The sequence below is a fragment of the Schistosoma haematobium genome, chromosome 1, assembly GCF_000699445.3.
Source record: "Schistosoma haematobium chromosome 1, whole genome shotgun sequence".
NCBI classification, from domain to species: domain Eukaryota; kingdom Metazoa; phylum Platyhelminthes; class Trematoda; order Strigeidida; family Schistosomatidae; genus Schistosoma; species Schistosoma haematobium.
This window is the reverse complement of record NC_067196.1, coordinates 46,952,357-46,977,352: the sequence shown is the minus strand read 5'-3', so window position 1 is coordinate 46,977,352 and position 24,996 is coordinate 46,952,357. Positions and strand designations below refer to the sequence as shown.

The window sequence follows — 24,996 nt, the reverse complement described above, 5'->3', positions numbered from 1 at the left end:
TTCCTGTCATATAAGATCTCTTTGTTCCACTCTAATCTATCACTGGAAATGTTTAGTCTATTTTCTAAATTTGAGTGGCGTAATAAAATGACGAAGCTTAATTGAAATAATTTATTAGTATATTTATGCCATATATCTCAAACAATTTGAACATATTTACTCGTTTAACTTTCTTATCTTAAAGTGAAATAAGGTCACTTTAATTAATTGTGATAGTATAGCATAATCACATATTATGCGTATCTTTAGTAATGATCGCTTTTTTTAAATCACGTTTTTAGGTCTGTCCTTACACTTGAGAAGTTGACATCATGACATTTTTTGTATTATTTTAGACTGTAAATAAAAGTCTACGCAACAACTCTGTACATCCTGTACTTTTCATGTTATAACTACGTTAAAGAGGTTGACGTTTATATTCGGAAATTTGAACCTACATCTTTCCCTATCATATTTATTGATGTTTGCAACTTCCCCATTGTTGCAAATACTTCTCTCAATGAGCATTTAAAAGCAGAAACTATTACCTCACTAATTTGTGTCTATTACTTTGGGATATTCAGCAGATGGTTTTCGTATAATTTGTCAGGTATCGAGTTTTACATAAAATTGATAATAAGCAGTAAATGCTATTCACTCCTCTTATTCTTAATGTAGTGAAAAGTAGTTGTTAGTCAATATTGTATGGAAATTACTTACTATCTACAGTCAGCTAACAGTTGTCTCTTTGTTATTTGCTTCAAGTTTTCAAACAAATTTATCTTCTTTGTCCCAGTTTTTCCTATATTTGATGAAGTATACTCTAACAATAACCATAAGATAAAAGTAAATAACTTTCTAGGGAACAGTAATTTTTTGAGCATATAGTCTAATGTTTAAAACGCTCAAATGTGAATTATTGTGTCCCAGATTTGGAACCCTCTTTACTGCGTTATGTAAATTTTTAGTCTTCACACGTAAAATATTTTTCAAACCCTTTTTAGTGAACCACCGCCCCCTAATTATTAAGTTACGTTTACATTTGCTCGTCTATCTTTTTACTTTTGAACTTTTTTCATATGAATTACTTATTACGAATGTGAATTTGTTTTTGTTATATTAGCTTTAACAAATGAATTTCAAGCGCTTCGTCTAGTTGTTCATGCATTCACTAATGTTTTCGAACAAATTAATCGTGCATATCAAGTAAGATAAATTTGCATGTTGTGTGTATATGTGTTTTATTTAAGTTATAATATATTAAGTAATAATCTATAATGTGATAAAAACTTATCGTTTTGATTTCAAACTATATATTTTTCAGTAAAGACTATACATTGACAGCCAAAAGTATTTTTATGACTTATCTACAATTAGTAACAACGTTACTTGAATAATGTGTATTGATATCAATGTGTGTCTATGTATTTGTATAGTTTGTATAGATCATTACAACGTGAATATAAAGCTTTCATCACTGACTGTGATAGCAGCCAGGAGAAATACTGAAAATAAAGTAGCTTTATGCATCTGTTTAATCTTAGTTTCGGATTATTCATTGGTTTACGTTGCCATAATTAAATAATTGTAACTTTTAAAAAGGAGTTGAAAAATTTAACGGTACAAATTTTGATTATGAAAGTTATGTATTGGTTTTTAAAAATAAACGATATTACATAAAAAAGACAATAAGTCAAAAGGGTTATTTTTTCTATGACTAGTCTACCTGGATAGAATAATTTCGGCACTATTTAGTTAATTTGCTTGTCTTTTTTCTTCATACTTCAACTATAGATGACAAGACGAGCAAATAATATTTCATTTCTCTTGGTGGTTACTTCTGCACAAAACTGTTCTGTCTCTTGTTCGTTTCTTTTAAGTTTAGGAAGAAAATGGTGTTTTAAAGGTCAATGTTAAAAAAACACACTTTACTCATGTTGAATGTGAAAATTTTAGGCACTGTAGCTGAAATAAAATTATAAATTCTGTCCAATGAAATACATTCCACATTTTAAAGAGAGTATTTTGAACGCTTGTGACATATTTGTTCATTTTTATAACTGCCTGCAATACATTTGAGATGTAAATTGTGTGTATTATTCATAAAAATCTTAGTGCAGTATATATAAATCTGTTGAAATGACTATGGTTTGTGTTCTCTGAACTAGATGACCTAGTTACGAAGTTTCATTGTCTTTCATGATAACATCTCCCACGCTTACTTCATGTAGAAGTGTACTTTTCAGTTATTCCTGAAGTATTAAGTCAGTTCGTTCTGATGACCTCATATGTAATTGGCTATCTCCCTGCATTTTGTTTCTTCATTTTTCCTCGTATGTATGTTGACTACCTATGCCGACTAACCTTTTGGCCGATTGACCAATTCCCTATGGATTCATAGGTTGGGTCTATGTCGACGTGCCCGTTGATTTCTAATTGATCTGAATCCTATAATGTTAAGCGTTGTCCAGAATAACGAAAGTCACGCAGCTCAACGAAAACATGTACATATATATTTATGAACAACATTGGTTTTCACTTCTAGATTTCACCACACAGTGTTTTTACAATTTACTTTCACAACTAATCGTTGTATTGTTTCTTCTATTTTAAAAACAAAACCGAACAAACAGTCATCAAAATTTTATGATAATGATCCTCTGGAATGCGTATTTTATACTTCGTTGTATCGTGAACAAACTACCATTGACATGGTTCATTCAAAATTGCAATCGAATCATTTTACTGATTCTTTACAATACCTTACAAATTTATTGAAATGGTTTACGCGTCATTATTCACATAATGACAATAACAAAAGTGGTAAGCTCTATATTCTTCAACGTGTGAGTATATATATGTAGTCTGTTTCTTGAGACTTCTCTCTTGTTATATCAATAATCAGACATTAAAATATTTGTGAATTTTGTTTTGAAACATTACTTTTTTTATGTTATTTGAATCAAATTGGTGTAATTTTATTGAGTTTTAAAGTATGGAATATTGAACTTAACATGATTATTTCAGGTATGAACTTAACCTCACTCCTATTACCTTCAGTCTTCTTAGAAGAACATGTTTAAGAACAAAACGATACACATGTAGAACAGAACTTTTAATAAATTTTCGACTTTAACGACTTAGTCGAAGTGAAATTGTTATGTTATAAAAAACCGTGACACATTCAGCTAAACAACTCGATGGTTGAAGTATCTTTCAATTCAGATTTCGGTCTATCGCGATTCCATCACTGACACGACTAAATAGATATTAAAACAAACAGTAAATGAATTTAGCAATTTTTTCATTGATGATTATTGCAAATAAAAGTTGTATAGATATTTATTCAATTATTTTTTTGGCCTTAACTGTCAACCACCAATAATTGGATTCTGTCTATTTGAATCTGAGTTTGCGCTCATGATTTAAAAATTCCACAATTGTAATCTATTTTTCTAGACTAATTCTTAACATATTTATAGTAAAGAAATCATTTCCCAACAGCCAATCTGTCTATTTAAGTAATTATAATATGTAGTCTTATGATTTTATAAATTTTTGATTTATGTATCTCAGTGTTTGTCTAAAAAAATTGAGTTCATTGTGATTTCCTTTGAAAATAGCCTATGAATATTATGAATGTAATTTCAAATCATATAGACAGTCAAGACTATTGGGGGTGATAATGTTTGTATTGAAAGCCAATATATATTACATCGCAATTACATAACCGCCAATTAAATATCAAAATCTATCTTAAATATGTAAAAAGCTGCTCAAAAATGCTTTTCATCACATTCATTTATACTTGAATTGATCTCGTTTATGAAAGTTTCTAGATTGTCTTTATCTTTTCATACATGGCCTGTTATACCACTATTCAGAGTATTGTTGCATTATAAAGTGCACTGTATATCCTGTCTTCTTATTCTTTGGATCTCACTGAACAGGCATGTTATGTTTACTTTCTGAAAATCTGTATTTTATTTTTCATTTCATGTAGAATAGACGATGGGAAACCTAGCTTTGCTATCCTTTTGTTAATATCAGGATTTATTTATGTAACACTATCAGTAACAGCATGATTGATCGTAAAGAGAGAGATATCACATTGATTAGCTTTAATCAGTTCTTATTTAGGGTTAAATTATCAAATTATCATCATAAAATCAAATTTTCTGTCTTCACCTTTAAGATGACATCACTGAGAACAAAGAAGAACAAAAAACTGCGAGAACTGATAACACAGATATTCTTCATCGAATTTTAGAAGAAGGTATGAAAATCGCTTCAAGTTGGTCTTCAGAATTTGGTTTACGCTTAACTGGATCACATACCCTTCTAATTGGTATCATGAATTTGATTAGATCATGTGTAACTCTAAACATTTGGTCCGATTCATTTATTTTCGTATGTGTATATGTTTTTAATACTATTATTCGAACAGTATTATTGTAATTTATTGTTTTACTTGAATTTGTCTTATATTTACCGGTGATATTATAGCTACTTCGATTGTTCTTTAACGTTAATATTACAGTTCATATATATAATTCCCGTTTAAATGTTAGAAACACAAAGTTCATCAATGGTATCTGTTTTCAACAAACTGATTATCAAGTTGTACAGTTGTTCATATACGAAATCTTAAGTATTACTTCTATTACATCACCATATTTATTCATTGTTCATAGTTCCTGACATGATTAACATTTAGAATTTTACATATTTACGATTGTACAGCTTGATAGTAAATTCGCTGAAAGATTCCTTCGCTTAATTTCATGTTTTGTAAAATATGAACTCACAATCAGCAATTCGTTGTAAAATGATTTGGACTATTCGTCTGTTGGTATTTTTGACTGAAATATCAGTCTTTTTTTGGCATACGGTCATCCTCTACAGATTACTTCGATATCAACTTGTGTCCTGTTGGCTATAGCGAGGAAATCCTCACAATGGTGCCCATATACCAACCAAGACTGATCATATTTCAGTGAAAAGTACCATCAACAGAATAATCTAAACCACTTCAAATTAAGAAAACCTCATACCCGTTGCTCAAATCAGTGGTTATCTGAACTCAGTAGCTAGGTGGATAATACGATGACGTTTAAAGCGTACAGCACTGAGTTCGAGTAACGGAGTAAACATCAACACTGAACTCCAGGTATACCTAGTTGATAAGTCCCAAATGGGATGAAATGTGTGTCCACTGCTGGCCACATTCTGTCTAGTTTATATTAACAATCAATAGTTTTACATATCACATAATTTCTGATAAACTATCTGTTCTCTCTGTCTTGTTTAAATTAATTTAGTTCACTTATATTTTTGAAGATTAATTATTTTGGCTTTAGTTTGACGAGATTGAAATGAAATCGTTAATGAACTTTCAGGTCATATAATTACAACAATTATGGTATTAGTAATGTAAGTTAGCTCTCATCATACTATTAGGATAATAGGACACTTGATTATTGAAAGTGATTGATGATCAGAGAAAATTGTGATTGTGACTTATCTGTTTCATTTAAGCTTTTTAAATATAGTTGATCTAGAAATTAAATAAATCGAGTTTGTTTTAATTTTGAATTTATTAAAAGTTACTTCAATGATTCATGTCCAAAGTAATGCGAAAATGTTGGTATACCTCAATTACTTGTAATGACACAGTTTTCAAATAAAACGACACCAAGTGAATTTAAACTTCATCCCATTGCACAAGCAGGTGGCTATCAGAACTCAGTAGCTAAGTGGCTAACGCGATGGTGTTTGAAGCGAATGGTACTGTGTTCGAGTCCCAGAGTGAACTTCAACTCTAGGACGTAGGTACATCCATCTGACGAGTCCCAAATAAGACGAAACGGGCATCCTGGATCCCACTACTAGCCACTTTCTATCTTTACTTAAAAAGACATAGCTTTCGGTTTCAACGATGATAATAATTCGAAATCCGTGATACATTTAGTATAATTCTAGGTTACAGTAGACATATATACAACTTGAAATACTCTCAAAATACAATTTACAATTTTTAAAAATCAAGTAACTATTTAGTTTCGAAGTTTATCTCTTATTTTCTATTCAAATATATATGTATACAATCTTGTCCAACTCGAATCCATTCCAATATCATGTTATGATGGTAAGGAAAAGAGAAATCGTTTTAATTCTCATTCGAAAATGAACAACTAAACATTAACTTATCTTATAATTTTATTATCAATAGAATCAATTCATTTAAATTATAAGACTCAGTACTGTGTATATACAAATAGAAAGCATTTCTGATATGTAACACAGTCTTCTTAGTTTATTCATTTGGATGTATTAATTTCATTTTTTTAAATACGCTTGTTTTTCTCCAATGATTCATTAATTAAAGCTTATTGTTTTCCAAATCTCTCACAGGACTTAGGACTTCAAGAACCCAATAATGATGCAGTTAACAACTGTTTCAATCTATTTAATAAGTGCTTATCTTCCAGTTTGAACTCGATATTAAATCCATCAGATGGAAAGTATTTGGATCAACCATTAGCCTTATCATTAGCTCTTGCTTTGCCTATTGAAGAAGCGACAAATGTAGTTCGTAATTTTGTTGCACACAACAAACATGCACCGAAAAAAATTATGGCAAGAATTTTTCAGTTTAATTTCTTTTGTTTTTTTTCTCGTCTCTCAAAAATTCATTTAATGAATAATTTAATTGCTTTGTTTCCTGTCTACAGTGATTTCATACGATCATATGTTGAGTTCGTATTCTAAAAAGTCAATCAAATTGTGATGTTTGAAATGCTGTCTTAAAATATCAAACTAAAGTGAATGAATTATGTTATTTAAGGCATATAACTGAAGACACGCATGTTTCAACAGATATTGATCAGCTGCAGTTGTGATATTAACAAATGAGAAAATAAAAATCCTTATAAATAATATTTACTTTAATGTTTGAAAAACCACTTATAATGATAATTTCGTGCATAGTATGTGTGTCTATTATTTTCATCAGTTTGACGTTACTGATATATATATATATATATATATATATATATATATATATATATATATAGCTTGTTATATGTCGCAATGTTTAATTGCCGTTTCCTGTGTTTTCTCGTTTCTATTATTAGGCTGTAGCGAACATTATATTTATGTTCTCTCAAATAACGTGTAAACGTGATATAAACCTATTAGAATTGAGTCAAACAATGGGTAAAATGTGGAGTTGGCATATTGTCTTGAAGCCGTATAAAGTGTGTACATAAGTCGTTTCATTTAACTGCTTGTGGTTGCTTTTATTGTTTAACATCATCTTTCCTTGTATTCGCTAATATGAATGTTGATTAACTATCGGTCCCAATTCTTGTGGAACCTTCTCATACCTGTATAAGCTTGTATTCTTAATAACTGATAAATTCTAACATGCAATTACCTTAAAAGCTCTTGCCATTAAATAGGTTTATTATTAGTGTCTTGTTGTAATAACCACTTTTAATGAAACTTTTGGTCTTTTAAAATTAACTGTTAACTAATCACCAGTGCTGTTTTGTTCTTCCAATTTACATCTCTTCCTAATATATCATCTTGTATCATTTTTTCTTTAGACAAGTATTATCTTCACCTTTCAGCTTAAATGATTTTACAATCTGTAATTATTCTTTTGTTTAGGTAACTTTAATACATAAAAATAACTCTGGCATTTGCTAATATGTGTTTACAAATCATGCATGTTAGATTGTTACAGAAACGTATATTTATTATGCTTTTAAGCAATATCAAATGTACAGTGAACTCGTACTTCCTTACAGACTGTAACTTCATATTTGCCGACGATAAATTCTGTATAATAGTTTCCAACACTGGAACGTATGTTTCGTGTTATTTGGAGCCGATCAGGATGACCCAATTTGTTCCTGTTAACTCTTGATCCTCTCATTGTGGCTTATGATATTCGTCCTTATATACTTCGCTATTGTGAGTCAGTAATGTTGTAGATAGCACGACTTGTTCTCTACTATTTTACTTAGTATATGATAGTTGAAACTTCTTTTTACATTTTGTTAAAAATCATTATTTAATTATTTCTCATTCTTTTTAAATCAAGCTAAACTTTAGTCGTATCATTACACATGGAATGGATCATTCATCATTACAACATATACTTGACAAGTTATGCCGAATGGTACCATCGCTCAAAGAACTAAGTGTCTACCTTGTACCCAGTGACCATCAGAGTAATGAATCAATGGCAAAAAGATTGGACACTACTGAACGATCTTTACCTTCAATTAGATTGATTGCTAGATTTTCCAAAGATTTCAATATACCATTAAAACCTTATCTAATTAAACATTTAAATGTTTTATTTAAACCAAATAATAGTTGTGCTGATTCTGAAGACGGGGATTTCTCATTCGTAGGACTTAGTAATAATGAAAATATGTTTTTGCCAAAATCTGAAAATGTAATCAATGAATCTGAAGTGAATTGTTTCATGTATGCTATTTCACCTTTTTTAAGTTTATTCCTTGCTGTATTTCACTAATAATAATCACTACATTTTTGTTACTTTGATTAGAAATCACCCTCGGTGCACTCACATCCAGATTTGGATTTCATACGTTTGCATCAATATTACTTAGTATTATAAACAGATGAGATAATCAATGAACAAACTCAATTATGGTCAGAATAATTTCTGAGAGTCATAATACTAGGTCAGTAGCTTAACATACATAACTAAATGAAGGTAGTAAAGTATGCAAAAAAAATGATTTGTGCAAGTGTGTGATAAACTTGTAATAGCTTTAGGTTATCTACCTGGAACATAAAGAATTCTCAGTTAAATGCGCCAATATTAGTTTGAATTAAGACAAAGCAAGATATACATGACATTGCAAAATCACATTTTTAAAATAGAATATTTGAATGGCGTACAATTGAACAAATATTTTACTTTTTAAAACCCCTCCTCATCAAGATATAATTACTAGTTCATAGTACTTTATTTTGTTATGATACAATCTCAATGTTTTTGTTCGTGCACTAATTATGACGACTGTTTTTTCTTCTCTGTCTACCTCTCTTTTTTAAAAGACGTTATCAGAAAATCTGCTTATCTCGCGCTCATACAATACTTAGATTATTATTCAGATCAGGTAAACAATCTGATAATCCACAACATTCATTGAATGAATTGGCTAATTTACTTCAATCGTTTTATGCCAGTACATCACCTTATGATTATGAGCGTTTGAGCTTCTTATTCTCATGGATTCGTACTTGTTGTTCAAAGATGATCACAAATAAAGTCAGTTTGTAACTTATTTTCTCATGAAATTTATTTATCCCGAATTAAAAGTTATCGAAAACACTGATTTCCAATTCCACTACTTACTAATGTATACACGTTTTATTTACGAAAGTAGATCATTATTCATCTCTATGTGCAACTGTGTGCTTAACCTTTTGCTTAGAAGTATCACACAGACCCTACGAAATGAACGATCATCATATAACTGCAGTGTTCTCATCATCGCCATCTTCAGTAACTATATCTTGCACCCTTAAAGTAAAACGGTGAAAACTTTTTTCGTATAGACTTAATGCTTGATAATTAAATGCATGCTATGTAAGTGTTACAAACAAATTAGTGTCAACAGAAATACCACTGATTACTATTCAAACATGGTTGCTACAATATTCATTCAATGAAGGAACTGATACTTTACTTTCTACATCGTGAAGTTTCTTTTTGGATATTATTGTTTTCGGAAGTACTAATCAATATGTTTTATCTCTGTTTTCTTTTACTCTTTAAAGCAACTTCAATTACTCGACTTTCTACGTACTTACAAACGATCTCACCCTCCTAGAGATTTTGAACTAGAACGTGTTTCTGCTACTATTGGAAATGAAGTAAATCTTGATTGAGTTTTAGTATTTCATAGCACCTGACTTCGAATTAAATTAATAACAATTATTTCATCATCTTAATAAGTTATTTTACTAGATTTCAACTGATACGTATAATCTACTGTATAGTCTACTTTAGGGAACTTGCGCCTATCATGACCTCTTCGCCAAGCTATTTTAAAAGTAACATTTGTTGCTCAAGGTCATGTGTCAAGCAGGTTGCTTGGTTGATATAAAGCAAATAGCCAATTATATTAAGATATGGTTATAGTATGATGGTTCTCGTAGTAACTATTATCCTTTGCTAACAATAACATAATTCAAAGTCAACATCAATCACGTTTTTCCTCTTGAATTTCGAGAATTCATCTTGAAGCCAGTTTCTGAATATACGATTGTTGTTTTGATAGCAAATATTTGAAGAAGAATCGAAATCCTTTATCCATTTTTAACTGGTTTCTAGTCGTTCTTTTCTAAATATCAACTAACTTTAGATTGAATAATCTCCACAGCTTTAAGTTTAGAGATGTATATATTTGCGATGCTTGTTGAAAATAGGCTTAATATGAAGCTAAAAATATATTAAAAGTGCTCGTACACAGATCTTTATCAACTTGGACATAATATATATCTTTATGTATGAAATGTTTACTTGGTTTTCTTGCTACCTTCAGACAACTAGTTTTTCCAAAAGTGAAGGACATCATCACATAAGCAATATAAGAATGCCTTATCATCAATTGTTGAGTGGTTCATTACCAATTAAAATTATAGGTGAGTGTACTTCTTAAGTATAATAAACATTTATGTACGTGTCGATTTGCTCGACAATAAATGTTATGATTAAACACATTTTGATTTGATTGTAAAATATTACTAATCCCATACGTGTATTCTACTACAGCCTAATTCTTAAAGTATAATAATCATTTTACTTTCTCCGAATCAAGATGTGGGATCTGTCTACGGAACCATTGTCTGTTACATTGAACCTTGTTAATGCAGTTCAAATTGTTTGTTTAGGGTCTGCTCAATAGCCGTGAACAATGGTTGATAAATTTAAGAATCCGTTCCAGTAGCGCATATGCATTCATTCTTGGTTCCGAGTTTTAAAATTTCTTAGCACATTTTATCGTGCAAATTAATTATTTCTTCTGGAATTATATTCTCTATGACTAATGCGACTACTATTTTGGTATTTTTCTTGATAAATTCATCTTACTGTGTTGATATGATGTGACAACTTGTGCCCATGTAGGCTTGTATCAGGTTCTACATTCAGTCAGTCAGTCAGCTACAACATAGGACCGGGCACATATATGCATCAGTCCAAGTTGCCATACCTCATTAACACAACAAGATGAACACCGGATTCATAGAAGTAGTTAATTCAGAGGTGGTAATATATAAGAGAAAGATTGCACATAAGGATATAGTACAGGAAGAAAGAATTAGTTCGTAGAAAGAAAGATATTAAGTGATTTTAATCCCTTAGTTTAAGGGAAAACAGAGAGTGTATACACCGACGCCATTGTGATCGATTCTGAGTCATGTCACCCAGAGTCTCCAGCCATTGGTTACGATAGTCACGCGGACCCCAACCAAGTAGTCTGCATCTACCAACATGGTTCAGACTAGAGGTTAGTGACTTCAAGCACTGGTGCCACGTTTTGGTTTGACCTCCCCTAACTTTCTTTCAACCATCTCCAACAGCGGTTAGCCTTACACGTCGTGGTAATCGGTGTTCAGGCGTACGCAACACGTGGCCCAACCATCTCAGTCAATGAGGATTCATAACCTCATCAACTGATTTACCATCATTCCCTAATACCCTGCGTCTAACCTCACTATTACTTAACCGATGATCCCAGCAGACCCCAGCAATATTTCTAAGGCATCTGTGGTCAAATACTAATAGCTTACGAGTGTCTTCTACTCTTAATGGCCATGTTTCGCTGGCGTAAATTAAAACAGAACGGACTGCCGCGCAGTATACTCGTCCTTCTATTGATAGACGGATATCTCGCCTTCGCCATAGGTGACGTAAGGTGGCAAAAGCCAAACGAGCTTTTCGGATCCGTGCTGAGATTTCGTCAGACACTAACCCATTAGGGCTGATCAGACTTCCAAGATAAGTGAAGTTGTCAACGAGTTCCACTACATCACTCTCCATCCTTAGTTTAGGTGTTGACGCAGACCAGTCCTGAAGCAACAACTTGCATTTAGAGGTAGAGAAACGCATTCCAAACATTCTGGCGTTGTTGCTTAGTGCTACCAAAAGACTCTGCATTTTATCAGCGTCTTCACCAAACAGGACTATGTCATCTGCGTATTGTAAGTCGATAAGTGGACCTCCTGGTAGGAGATCAATACCCGAGAATTCAGTAGACGAGAATGTTATTTCCATCAATAGGTCTATGATGAAGTTAAACAAAAATGGGGAAAGTGGACAGCCTTGACGGACACCACTTGAGGTTGCAAAAGCAGATGAAAGTTCGCCATAAGCTCTGACTCGACTAGTAGTGAGCGAGTAAAGAGCCTTTACAAGGTTTATGTACTTCTGAGGTACGCCTTTCAATGACAGACACTGCCACAGAATCTCGCGGTCTACCGAGTCAAATGCTGCTTTCAAGTCAAGAAAGACCACCATTGTCGGACGTCGATAAGTATGCCTATGGTTTAGAACCTGACGAATGGTGAATATGTGGTCGATGCAGCCACGACCAGGTCTGAAGCCAGCTTGATTCTCTCGTGTTTGCAGTTCACGAGTCTTAGTTAGGCGTCTGATAATTATCGAGGCTAGTATTTTAGATACTATATTAGTTAAACTAATCCCTCTGTGGTTGTCACAGGATGATTTTAACCCTCTCTTATATATTGGGACGATAAGTGATTGTGACCAGTCAGATGGAATAACGTCTAACTCCCAGATCTTAGTTAAAATATTCGTCAACCCAATCGCTAAACTTGGACCACCATCCTTAAAGACCTCTGGAGACAATCCATCTGCCCTTCCTCGTTTCAGATTAACTATAGCCTTTTGAACTTCTGCTAGAGTTGGGGAACCTACTTCACTGCTCCATTCACACTGTCTGGGAATGGAGGGTAGTTGTAGAGTAGCTGAAGGCCAGTTGAACTGTTCTCTGAAATGTTCCGCCCATCGTTCTAAACGTCTGGACTGGGAGCAGATGAGTGTCGTCTTTTTCCGAAGTAGTCTGACTTACACTTGACTTATTAATTCCAGTTTCTTTTATTAGTCTGTAGAGCTGTCTTGTGTTCCCTATAGTCGCCGCCTTTTCCATCCCTTTGTCTTTCGTTGCCCACCACTACTCACGGTTAACCTAGATCTGATTTGTTGTCGCTCTTCATCATGTTCGGAACCTGATGGGACGAGTTTGCGAGAATCCATCAGTGCAATAGACCTAGAGGAAATCTATTGGTTCTTTGTAACCCTGTGGTTTAAGTCGCTAATAGATGTCACTGCTGTTTCCACAGCTGTTTGTATGTCTTTCCAAGCAACATCTGGGTCAGCCTCGTCTTCAGAACTACCTAAGTGTGACCTCAGTTGTTCCTGGAACCTACCTTTGGTTTTCTCGCTGCTCAGTTCGGTTCTAATGGGTCTTTTTACTGTGGCTTTTTTGCGTCCAATGAGGCGCAAGCAGATGCGTGCCCGTATTAGGGCGTGGTCGGAGTCCAAGCAGGTACTCCAGAATGAGCGACAATCTTCTACCGACCCTCTCCAACGATGACTGATGGCAATATGGTCTATTTGAGTCCATCGTTGGTTTGGTGTAGGGGGTCGCCATGTTAGACGATGTCTCTCCTTATGCTTAAAATTTGTGTTTGCTAAAAATAAACGATTGTCTGAGCACAGTTGCAGCAGACGGTCACCATTATCTGTTCGTTGTGCCGGAATACTAAAATACCCACCTAAATGCCTTTCTGTTTGGTTTAAACTACCTATCTGGGCATTAAAGTCACCTGCTACAAGTACTATGTCTGAACGTTTAGCTTTCTGAAGAAGTTGAGACAGCTTTCTGTAAAATTCATCTTTCACATCATCTGAGCTGCAGTCGGTGGGAGCGTAGGCAGAAACGACAAAAGGCAACGACGTGTGTCCCTATCCTTCCGAGTTCTTACGGAGCCGTTTAGCCGAACAGCACATAGACGACTGTTGACGGGGATCCACTCTAACAGTGCTTGTTCCGCCCTCATGCTTATTGCTATGCCCACACCTACCAGTCCACGAGAACTGGCCGTTGGGTCATCAGATACACGGAGGGTGTATCTCGTTGGCTCTCCGTTTTGCCGAGGTGAGGTCAAGTGACTGATCACACTAGGGTCTTGTATGCGTGTTTCGGAAACACAGCATACATGAATGGTACAAGATTCTAGGGTTCTAGCCAAGGAAGCCTGCTGACCGACTTGACATATTGTGCGTATGTTGAAGGCTCCAATGTGTAATTTCGAGCGAGTCTTCAGTAGACCTGGGACAGTGTTTTGCGCACTAGAATAGTTGGCTATGGTGACACTTCAGGAGGGAGCCGAAAAAGGAAGTTTAGAGTTGAAAGTCGATTTAGGAGGAATAATAGGAATTGAAGAGGAAGGTTGATTATGAATACAGTGGTCTTGAGTGCTGTTAGAGGTATGAGGGCGGTTATCACTTTTCGGTTGTCCACACCATGGAAGGGTTCTTCTGGAGGTACCTGAAAAGGAAATTGGATTACAGGTTGTCTTAGTGATCTGAGAGCGTGACCGCAGTGCCCAAGCGAGAACTGCTTGAGGTCGGTCACACACGACCTTTTTATGAGTAATTTTTGTGTTAGCTCCGTACTTGTTGAGACCTTACCGCCGGAGACGGATATCCGTGGGATAAGGCGAGGTGTGCATTTTTAGGGTCGACCTTTTCTAACCCCATCCCTCCTTGTGGGAAGGCAGCATCGCTGTTGTGCTGGTTGTCTGAAGGAAACACCTTACTGCTGTCACACCTCTGTACAGTCAGCAGTACGACTTCGCCTTCGGACCTTGGGTTTGTTGCTTTTAGTCTTATGCTCTTCAACCGACCTGTCTGACATGGTAGGACCTTGAGGAACAGTTGTTCCAGCCAGTATAGCTTGGTTGCTTCATCACGATAGGCAAACCCAACCACCACGTCAAGCTAGCAACAACGGTCTGGAGGTTCTACGTTGCCTATCACTGTGCGAAATTTCCCCACTTCCCACCATCCTTATTAATCATTGGTGCGTATTCGTGCTGTATTGTTTTTGTCGATTGCAATTGGTATTAACCATAAATCCAATGTATCAATATTATCAAAATCTCATATTTGAAAACTGTTCCTGTTTTGTTTTTACGGGACTGCACACTCAATATTGATTGTAGTTGCCTTTGAGTAGTGTTTTTAAAAAATTAAACAAGAATGGCCGGACCAACACCTATTATCTGTTCATGAGGTTAATTTAAATTGTTCAACAATACTCTCGTTGATTTCTCACGAGAACTATAAATAGTAGTTATAATCTTCAAATGATGTTTCTTATATTCACCGGCAATGTCTCCCATGAATTTACTTTTTTGTCTTTAACAAATACAAGATTTCGTGCTACTTTATTGTTCTTAAATTTCCAAACTATGAAATTTGTAATTTCATAAAATGCTTTTATTTTTTACATTACGATTAAGTGTATACCTCCTTTTATATTCGCATAATTTTTTACTTGACTCGTTGTAACTCTATCACTTTGTGGTATTTTCTTTTCTATTGTAGAATTAACTAGACATATTTTCTTAAATAAGTATAAACATTTTATTTATCATATTTATGACTCATTTCGTAAATATTTTAAATTATCAAATCCTCTATTCTATCGTTTATCTTCCAAATTTTTAGGTTTATCACAGGATATTATTGTTTAATTTAATAAAAAAAAGTTTCATTTCAATCAAATTAACGTAGGACACCAAAACATCACAATAAACTAGATCATCTTTTCAACATTTACATTTTACTAGTTGATACTCTTCTATTTATATGATTTTATATTTCATTTTATTATTGTTTATTAGGACCAGAAATTACTGTGTCTAATGTAAACTTTTGGCTTCGTGTAAATCAGAGTATGGAGGTATGTGTGATCCTTTCTTAATTATTTAATCTACTGCACATAATCATTATCATATCATTTTTGTTCGATTTATTAGTACATGACTACATCAAATTGTTCTGTCTGTAAGTAGTATATTTTATAATAGAGTTGCACATGAATATTGTTGTACTGTTCAGCTTTAAAATTGTTCAACAACTCATGTGGTGTATATCGTGTTACATGTCGAAATGTCTTGATTTGTAAACATTAGTGCTGTTTTAAAATAAGAATAATGTTCTTATTAATAATATCAAAGTATTTCATCTGTCTCTCATGAATGTCTGTTTATTCTATAATTCGTCCTCACAAGAAGGTGAAGTACTATTTACCATTCTTGTTTTAAGTTTTTGTCGACAATTAAATGTATCTGCCTTGTAGGTTGGTAGATGGATAGGTGTTGAAGGATTTAAACTTGTCATTCAACTGATAACAAGTGTCCAAGTCTTCTTTTTTAAGAAGAAATAAGTTATTAATTTATATTGTAATTCTGTAAACATCTTATTGTGTATCTTTTTTGAGAGAATTATTCTTTATATTTCATTAATTTCCCCCTTAATTATTACTGACTTACCTTATTAAATTATCTATGCAGATTAATGTTTCCTGAACGGTATTCTGATGTTCATTTATTGATATGTAATAATCATTTGAATAATCGACTATTTTCAATACTTTTTTTGAATATTCATTTAGTGGAATTCATCAGATTTGATCAAAATTACTGCTGCACAAAATTTAGCTAATCAATATACTGTTGTTGGACTTTTGCCTATGGCTACTTCAAATTATGCAACTGATGAGTTGTCAGTTCCCCGATCGGTTGGCTGGGACAGAGCATTACCTTGTCAAATTCTCATTGAACCTCTTTTTAATCAACTTAATAGTCTTTTGGAATCTGTGAAATCAACGCTTAACGTCTATTCATTATTAGCTGGTATATTATTGTTATATTATTATTATTATTGTTCAGCCTTAATGTCATTCAATATTCCTTATCATAATAATTATGTTAAATAATTCATCGTTATTCTAGTAATGATTCGATAATGAGAATAACGTGAAATTTGTACTCCATTTGTTTTATGTGCTTGTATTATTTATAAAATATGTTGTTTTTATTTTCAGGTCTTGCACGTCGAGTTATTTATGGGCCACATCGATTATTAATATTAAGATTAGCTCGGGATCTCGCCAAAACCTACCTATTTAGAGCTGACAATGAAGCACGTTTTTTGTACGCTCGGAACAAATTGTCGTGTTCAGATCCTGAAGCATGCTCTAACGACGAGTCACTGGATTATGATTCAGATGAAGGTCCAAAGGAACTAAGAGAAAATATTCGATTGGCTCGAGTTGCTTTGGAAAAAGCTGAGACAAGTCATAAACAATTCGCAATGGAAGGTTGCCTTTACGAGCACCATCTAGCTGATTGGGAGGAAGTAAATAAGCATTTCAATAGGTGAATGGCCTTCACATATGAAGTTCTTTAAATACTTTTCGCTGACGTTACACTAATTATCTATCTAGTTAGCTTATTTCATGCTGTACATGTAGACTAAAATAATGAAATATTAGTTTTTATTTCGATGAATAAATCAGCTGAATTTCTTTATCGAGGAAAGTCATCAAGCCCTTAGCTTCTATCGTTTTTTTCCCATAACGTCTAATTCATATTATACTGAATTTAAAAAATCTATCCGGATTATCAAACTGATTGAATAATAGATCACCGAATATAATGTTCTCGAAAATTGTTGAACTTTCTTTACTGAAGAAATGAATTCCCTAATGAATACAAATCATGGTATATAGTGCATAAATAACATTTGTATTTATTGTACTTTCCAGATATTTTTTGAGAAACGTAAGCATAAACCGCTCATTTAGATATTTTGTAAAATTCAGCCCACCTGAAAATAAAAATTTACCATAATCTTAGTTTATTGACTGAAAACAATAGCAACTTTTTAAATGCATCTTACTAACTGTTCCATCCTTACAGATGTACCTTTGTCAACTACAATTCACTTGGTGTATTATTATTTTAGACTTTTATTACTGATATAAGAAAACAAATAGCAATTTTTAAAATCCCAAGTTATATGAAGTATCAGTTATGGTAATACTGTCTAGAATAATTTAGATTGTAGCGATCAACATTTTATATGAACAACTTTGAAGCAGATAGTATTATAAGAAATAATTCTTTTTTATAAACATGTGATTTCAACTCTGTTTCTGCTCCTATTAACAAATAATTCACTAGTATTCCATCCAGTAATTCTTATATTTTCACTTTTTATCTATTTACTTCACACTAATTCTTGAAGTTACTCCATTTTGAAGTTCAATCTTAACCTAATATAAACTTTTTTTTTTGTTGCAGTCCATTTGAACTGATATTGAATTTACTACATAAAGCGGCATCGGAACTACAATCATCAGTGACTTGGAACTGTAGATCAAGACTACCTATATCCGAATTATTTCTAAGACGACGAGTAATAAAAGCTTTGCCTCATATTGCGGAATTAGCTCATATAGATCTTTTGGATGTAGCCAAGCATATCATGGTCAATCGATTGAAACTTCCGTCTTGCATATTTATGAACAGGGATCTGAACGAAAGTTCCATAACAAATCGTAGCTTATTATTAGATATGACTGCCGAGTGTGGTGAATTTTCTCCAGACGATATCAGCTTTAATGCAACTATGTGTCAGCCACAATTCAACAGTGTCAATATACTCGAAAACCAAGATTCCAACCAGTCGGAACCTAAACAGGAAGACTTCATGTTAGCAGAGCTTCTTCTTCAGCAGATGGAATTAAAACAGGAATTGCTCCCAGTTCTCGAGTTGTTTGTTTTCAATGGCACTCCAGACCAGTATGTTTCCGCAAGATGGCGTGCGGCTCGTTGTATTTTACGTTGTCAATGTGGTCTGATACTACGGCCTAAATTATCACTTATTGAGCTGCGCTCTACCTTACTACGTCTGTCAACATTGGCTTCTTGTCCAACCCATACGTCTCAACAGTTAGTATCTGACGCATCTTTGTCATGCACTTCTTCGCGGGGTGACACCTTTAATTCACTTTGTTGTGCACGTCTTATAAATAGTATTAAACAACTCATAGTTTCTTCTTCAAACTCCTTACAGACTATCCACCTCGCTTCTCGTTTGGTTCTTGATTATGAACTTTTGTCTCCTACTACTTTGACACAACTGCTTGAATTTATTAACTATCATAGTGAAAATGAGTCTCTTGATTATGCCTTATTTTTACTCATTTTCATTCAATCATCTAGTAACGTAAATGAAAGCATGAAATGGTTCTTTTCAAACCCTGTCAAACAAGGCTGCATGCTTCACTGTCTTCTATCTTCTCTTGTTGATCGAATATCATTGAGGTTATTAAGTCATAAACAGTCTCTTTCAAGGAAGGTGGAAAACTTTCTTAGTAAATTAACTTGCTTCCTTGTTTCATGGCCATTCCCAGATGCGGAGATTGAAGCTATTTTCTTCGAACTGAGTAAATTACTAAGTCCCATGTTTTCGAAACAAACAGTTGGATGTAATGTCTCACTTCAACGAATAACAGTTATTATTGGTGGTTTTCTACGTTTACTTGCATTGAGTTGTTCAAATAAGCATATGACAATGCAATTAAACACATGGTTTAATCTAGTAAGTTGATTTTATGTTATCATATTATCACATAGACATTAAAGTTTATTCAGTTAATTACTCTCAAGGCTTTTTGTGTATTCCATTTATCCTAGTACTTATTGAGCATGGTTTAATTGTGAAGATTCAACAAGATTTTACTTATTCTGTTGTTTGTCTCACCAAAATATCACCGCTGCCAATCCCTTCATCTCTTGTAATTACTAATCTCATATATTTCCGTTTTTAGGTAAATGGAAACGAAGAAAAACAGAATTTAGTCGGTTTGGTTCATGATGCTGCACAAGCCAGCGAAATTTGTCTGACTTCAAAATTTCTTAGCATTTTGTAGTTTTCATAACTTATTTTTTGAAAAAAAAGTACTATTTAGAAAATATTACAGTTATTCTGGTGATGAATGTTCTATATTCATTTTAAATTTCTAGTTTGTTTTTCATCTTTTTCACTAATGTTAATCCCATCTAAATTTGTTTAGGTCTTTATGATAAGGAAACAGGGGATAACCGAAATACGGATTTACTCATAATGGACCAACTGCTCGAGTGAATACTAGTATATTAATAAGTTATATACAATGTACGATTAGAGAGAAATGTCTATACATCTCAAAGTATCGCATGACACCAGCGAATCAACGAGAATCCAGCAAAATACCTAACAAATGAGTAAATCTAGTGTTGTAACTGACATTATCTTTAAAAGACTGAATATAAAATACAACTCGATAAAAACAATGATATATAAGATTATAATATATATAAACGTTTGTGTCACTGCAACCGATTTCGAGCAGTTATCCAATAGTTTCAGCTGTCGATTACGACAAGAATAGAACTTCTACAAAAGTCGATAACTAAGAACATCCAATTGGATACTAACAACGGTATTTTTACTGATTATTAAGACTAGTGTGAAAGTAGTCCTTATTGCACAAATTATCGTAAGTTATGTTGTACTGGGGTATAGAGACCAGGTAACTTTTACTGTAAGCCAAAGTTTACGACAGACCTATGAATTCTGCATATGTACAGTACACTGAGTCTAACTTGAACCAACCTATTTATCCTGGACAAGTATTATGCTTATCCGGTAATTCTACGTATCTTGTCAAGACGATACTTAGTAAGACTCAGATGTCGACCTAGTAATAAAAATTCATACTGTGCATACTAACCACTAACGAGACCAAGATGCCATCTTAAGCAGTATTACAGAAGGTAGACTTCGGCCGGTAAGGAATGCTATTTATGGGACATCAGGAATCTCCATAGCCTGTTACCTTACTAACAGCTGGGACCTAACATGATATTCGAAGCCTGTATGGTTGGAGGCGAGGATTGATACGACGGAAAGTCAGAAGAGACAAGCTGTGGGGAACGGAGTAAAGGCGCCTAACAACGAATCGGGGCCGTTTCGAGCGCTATACCCTAATCATAGGTAAAGACATAAGTCCGTACTGTCCAAAACGTTGCACAACCTTCAGTAGCTGTCACACATAGTCGCCGGCATATCGTTACATTCACAAGTCATACTCCCGCACAGGACCTTAAGGATAGTCCCTCGGGGAATTACGCAGCGTCGGGGATCTGTACATGTGCAGTCCTATGTTGTTTGTGATCCTAAAATGGGTGCCTCTAGGCTGCTAATTTTCGGTCAATAACCTTCGCTGTTAGACCATTATAACGTCCACAGTACGACACAACACACGCTGTCCCTTAAGATCAATGACTTCGCTATGGCTCAAATCACAGTTATTATTGTGTAGAAGCGCCTTTGTGTTGTTACTTACCAACGTAGAAAACTGATGTGATACGCTAAAACATTGTTAAATACTTTCTTGGGAAGCATCAATAAGAGTGCGCGCGATCAAACGGAAGATTGTGATTGAGCAATGATCCTCTATTTGGTTAGACTAATAATCAGTTGGAGCCTCCTTAAGTACTATTCATCAACACAAATTCAGCCAAGACCGGTTGTAGCTCGCGAGATTATTAGAATGTTTCATCAATGACATTCTATCCAAATCGCACACCCGAAACAACTCAATTCCAGTCACTTTGTTGAAGCTACTGTATCTAATACACAACCAATTTGCACCTCATACTGCGTGAGATCTTGTCGTTTTTCAACGCGACAGATGAAGTCCTTAAATACTCAGTTCTGAGCCATGTACACAGACTCCGCTGAAAGGTGCGGACAAATTCAACCTAGCCCTTGGACACATCGAAGAATCATTTCGTAACTGTAGCGACCGTTTGGTAGCCCATTCTGGCGTGCTTACAGCACTAAAGATCAACCCTAAATCTAAATAATCACTAGTATCAAGGACGTTGGGTTCAAGCGAACCTAACAGACGCCTATCAGTCACGAATGGCGGTGAAGCTGTTACCATGAACGAGGAGACGATAATGTCACTGGTCTGATTTGTGGCATCCTAAAAGCAGTAGAATGGGACTACGCAGCTTAGCGCAATAAAGGAAATGCAAGAGTGATATTACAGGGAAAACCGTGAAGCCGTCAACCTACATTGCACATCCATCCCAAAACAAAGTTCAAAATACTTAACCACTGGGTGTGAAAAAGCTGCTTTATGCAGAATAGTATGTGTGTAAAATAACAATGACTTGGAGTCTACATTAAATGCGATCACTCATCATAATCACCTTCTCGAATCTCATGGTCACAGTTGCTCCTACCGTCCATTTCTTCGTCCGAACGTCTTGGTGTTCCGGACTCACTACGATGAGACCTTGAACGAGATCGTGATGCGGACCGAGAGTGTGTACGCGAACGACCAGGAGACCTTGATTCCACTGAACATGACCTACTTCCAGAATGTGAATGTGAGGCAGAACGTGACCGCGACCGTCGATCCAGATCATTTTTTATGCTATTCCCTCTACCATTGCAGCTTGGAGAACGAGAACAAGCATCCTAAACGACAATTAAGGTCAAATGGGAGCTTGACTTACCACTGAGCGCTTGTTGCTGTGATGAGAAATGGATCTTGCGTTGGAACGGTTTGTCCCGGAACGGCGTGACGGACTCCTAGATCGTAGGTCGTTAGAGTTTTCTCTTGAGCGTCTGTGCGAATCGTTGCCGGATTCGGACCTTCGTCTATCACTTGAAAGTGATCTATCATGTCGATGCCTAGGACTTCTAGACTTCTGCCTGCGATGAGAGCCTCGACTACGTGAACGATGAGAATGACGACTATTAGATCGCGATCTATAAGAACTAGATCTTGACCTCTGGCCCGGTCGATCTTCGTATACACGTAGCTTGCGTCCATAAAGCTCGTAACCATCAAACTTCTCAATTGCTTCTTTCATATCAGAGTAGGCAGCAAACTCGACGATACTAGGATGGGAGTTACGGAAAACTGTACAACTTACCCGTCGTTCTTAGCTGACTTGTGGGCATCCGCATAAGTAACTTCTCCAGCCTTACGCATCAAATCTTTCAGATCCTGTACAAAAGAATGAATAACTGAAAAACCTTGCCCTGGATAACAGACTAACAAATACTACTAATTTGGGTTAAGCTAGCCTAGTACTTAAAAACGCGCGAGTAATTTACCTCGCGTTTTTGATCTGACCACAGTACGAAACCACGTTACCACATGCTCGGCCGGACGACCGTTGAACGGCGCGACCAGAAACAACCCTGGGCGACTGACCATGGCATGGAAAACGACCAATCCTACGCGTCCTACGCCACCCGAAACGACCGAACGTCAACGAGCGGTAACTGAATTCGAGATAACAAGCAATTAGTTACTTCTTGCAGTTCTTACAAACAATCAAACAACAATCCCTTACCTGCCAGCTTACACGCGACGAGAGATTTTCAACAATAACACGATACTCCGTCCTGGTTGGTGGACCGTACCTACTGTAACAGATGAAAGATTAGCAATGAAGCTTACCGATCGCGACCACTGCAAACACCACCTCCGCCGCCACCCCCACCGGCTCTTCTGCTGCCGCCTCTAGTGCCAGGAGGAAGGCGAGCATGCTCAACGATCAACCGTTCACCTCGCAAGTCTCTTCCATGGAGGTCATAGACGGCATCATCCGCATCTTTCTCATTATCAAACTCCACAAAACCATATCCATTCTTTAGAACGATGTCTCTTAATCGTCCGTAGCCCTTAAAGAACCGTTCAATATCCCTCTCGCAACACCGAGGAGGTATACGACCAACATAAACCCTCGACATTTTGAAACTGACAGCCGGAAGCGACCATACAAAACTGATTCAAACAACAGGTCACAAATTTGTCATCAAATAATATCTCAAATGATGATTCTTGTTATGTCGAAAAATTTTATTACTATTTTTTTTTAAGTGGGATCTTTTGCGTATCACATGATGCTGAATGTTTCAATGCTAAAATGATGATGCGGTAAAATTACTCAATGAAATTTCTGTTGCGAGTTCCTTATCTGTGAATAATGTTCCTGAAAGCATATACTGTTGAATTATATATTTTCAGTTTCATTAACTATTATAAGTCAAAATTAGAGACATTTAGCTCGACCCACAGACCCGCAATCTCTAAAAACCTAGATGAATTACATTTTTCAGAGTTATATGCAACACCAGTCTTAGGTCTTCAGTAATAAGGATAGGATGTCTATCGACCTATATTATTCCTTGCATTTTGTAATACTGTGGAGGTCCAACCTCGTTTCGAACATATTAACAGATGGTGCTGATATTACGTGTTCCGGTAGAGAATTCAAGTAATTAACCACTCGTTGCGAGAAAGGGAAATCCAAAGGTAAACAGTTTGATCTCGATTTATGGACTTTCTTCGAATGTTCTTTCAAATGATCGGTTGTAAATGGAAGCAAAATATAAGACATGTTAATACCAAGCTCATCGTTCAGTATACGATAAGCCAATATTAGATCACCCCGTGTTCTACGGTAAGATAACGGAAATAAGTTAAGGTGTCTTACTCTGTCTTCATAAGATAGGTCAGATAGACCTTTAACCATCTTAATCCCTCGTCGTTGGACTCTTCCCATTTTATCAGCTTCATACTTGAAACAAGGACACGCTGCTTGAATCCCATATTCCAAATGTGGTCGCACGTAAATCGGGTATAATAATTTGAAAATTTCGTCATCTTAGTACTGGAAAGACCTGCGAATAGACCATAACACCCTATAGCCTTTCGCAGCAGCAGCCTTACAGTGACTAGTGGTTTTGAGATCATTGCTTAATATGACTCCTAAATCTTCATAGTTTCT

General features: G+C 35.0%; 2 protein-coding genes across 5 annotated transcripts in view; one reads left to right on the top strand and one right to left on the bottom strand.

Annotated features, from left to right (window-relative positions):
* Positions 1 to 20,066, top strand: part of MS3_00010148 (uncharacterized protein) — a gene marked incomplete at both ends in the record, with an annotated part of 46,779 nt that extends 26,713 nt beyond the window's left edge. Inside the window, 14 exons of the mRNA XM_051218502.1 lie at positions 1,103 to 1,185; positions 2,613 to 2,802; positions 4,175 to 4,389; positions 6,394 to 6,618; positions 7,116 to 7,238; positions 8,090 to 8,481; positions 9,082 to 9,295; positions 9,808 to 9,903; positions 10,575 to 10,674; positions 15,967 to 16,025; positions 16,740 to 16,980; positions 17,172 to 17,505; positions 18,433 to 19,735; positions 19,965 to 20,066. Coding sequence (XP_051074274.1) covers positions 1,103 to 1,185; positions 2,613 to 2,802; positions 4,175 to 4,389; positions 6,394 to 6,618; positions 7,116 to 7,238; positions 8,090 to 8,481; positions 9,082 to 9,295; positions 9,808 to 9,903; positions 10,575 to 10,674; positions 15,967 to 16,025; positions 16,740 to 16,980; positions 17,172 to 17,505; positions 18,433 to 19,735; positions 19,965 to 20,066 — 3,677 coding nt within the window. The remainder of the gene's footprint in view (positions 1 to 1,102; positions 1,186 to 2,612; positions 2,803 to 4,174; positions 4,390 to 6,393; positions 6,619 to 7,115; positions 7,239 to 8,089; positions 8,482 to 9,081; positions 9,296 to 9,807; positions 9,904 to 10,574; positions 10,675 to 15,966; positions 16,026 to 16,739; positions 16,981 to 17,171; positions 17,506 to 18,432; positions 19,736 to 19,964) is intronic.
* A 2,252-nt stretch (positions 20,067 to 22,318) lies between these two features.
* Positions 22,319 to 23,965, bottom strand: SRSF4_1 (serine arginine-rich splicing factor). 4 transcript variants are annotated; one of them, XM_035730730.2, is made up of 5 exons: positions 23,664 to 23,965; positions 23,557 to 23,629; positions 23,131 to 23,204; positions 22,708 to 23,095; positions 22,319 to 22,669 (listed from the first exon to the last, which is right to left on the bottom strand). In XM_035730730.2, the coding sequence occupies exons 1-5, from the start codon at positions 23,954 to 23,956 to the stop codon at positions 22,382 to 22,384; spliced, it is 1,116 nt and encodes a 371-aa protein (XP_035586275.2). In that variant the 5' UTR covers positions 23,957 to 23,965; the 3' UTR covers positions 22,319 to 22,381. The 4 variants fall into 4 exon arrangements, with proteins under 4 accessions (XP_035586275.2, XP_051074273.1, XP_051074271.1 ...); XM_051218501.1 differs by having other exon boundaries at positions 22,711 to 23,095; XM_051218500.1 differs by having other exon boundaries at positions 23,557 to 23,626.
* Between the last annotated feature and the right edge of the window lie 1,031 nt (positions 23,966 to 24,996).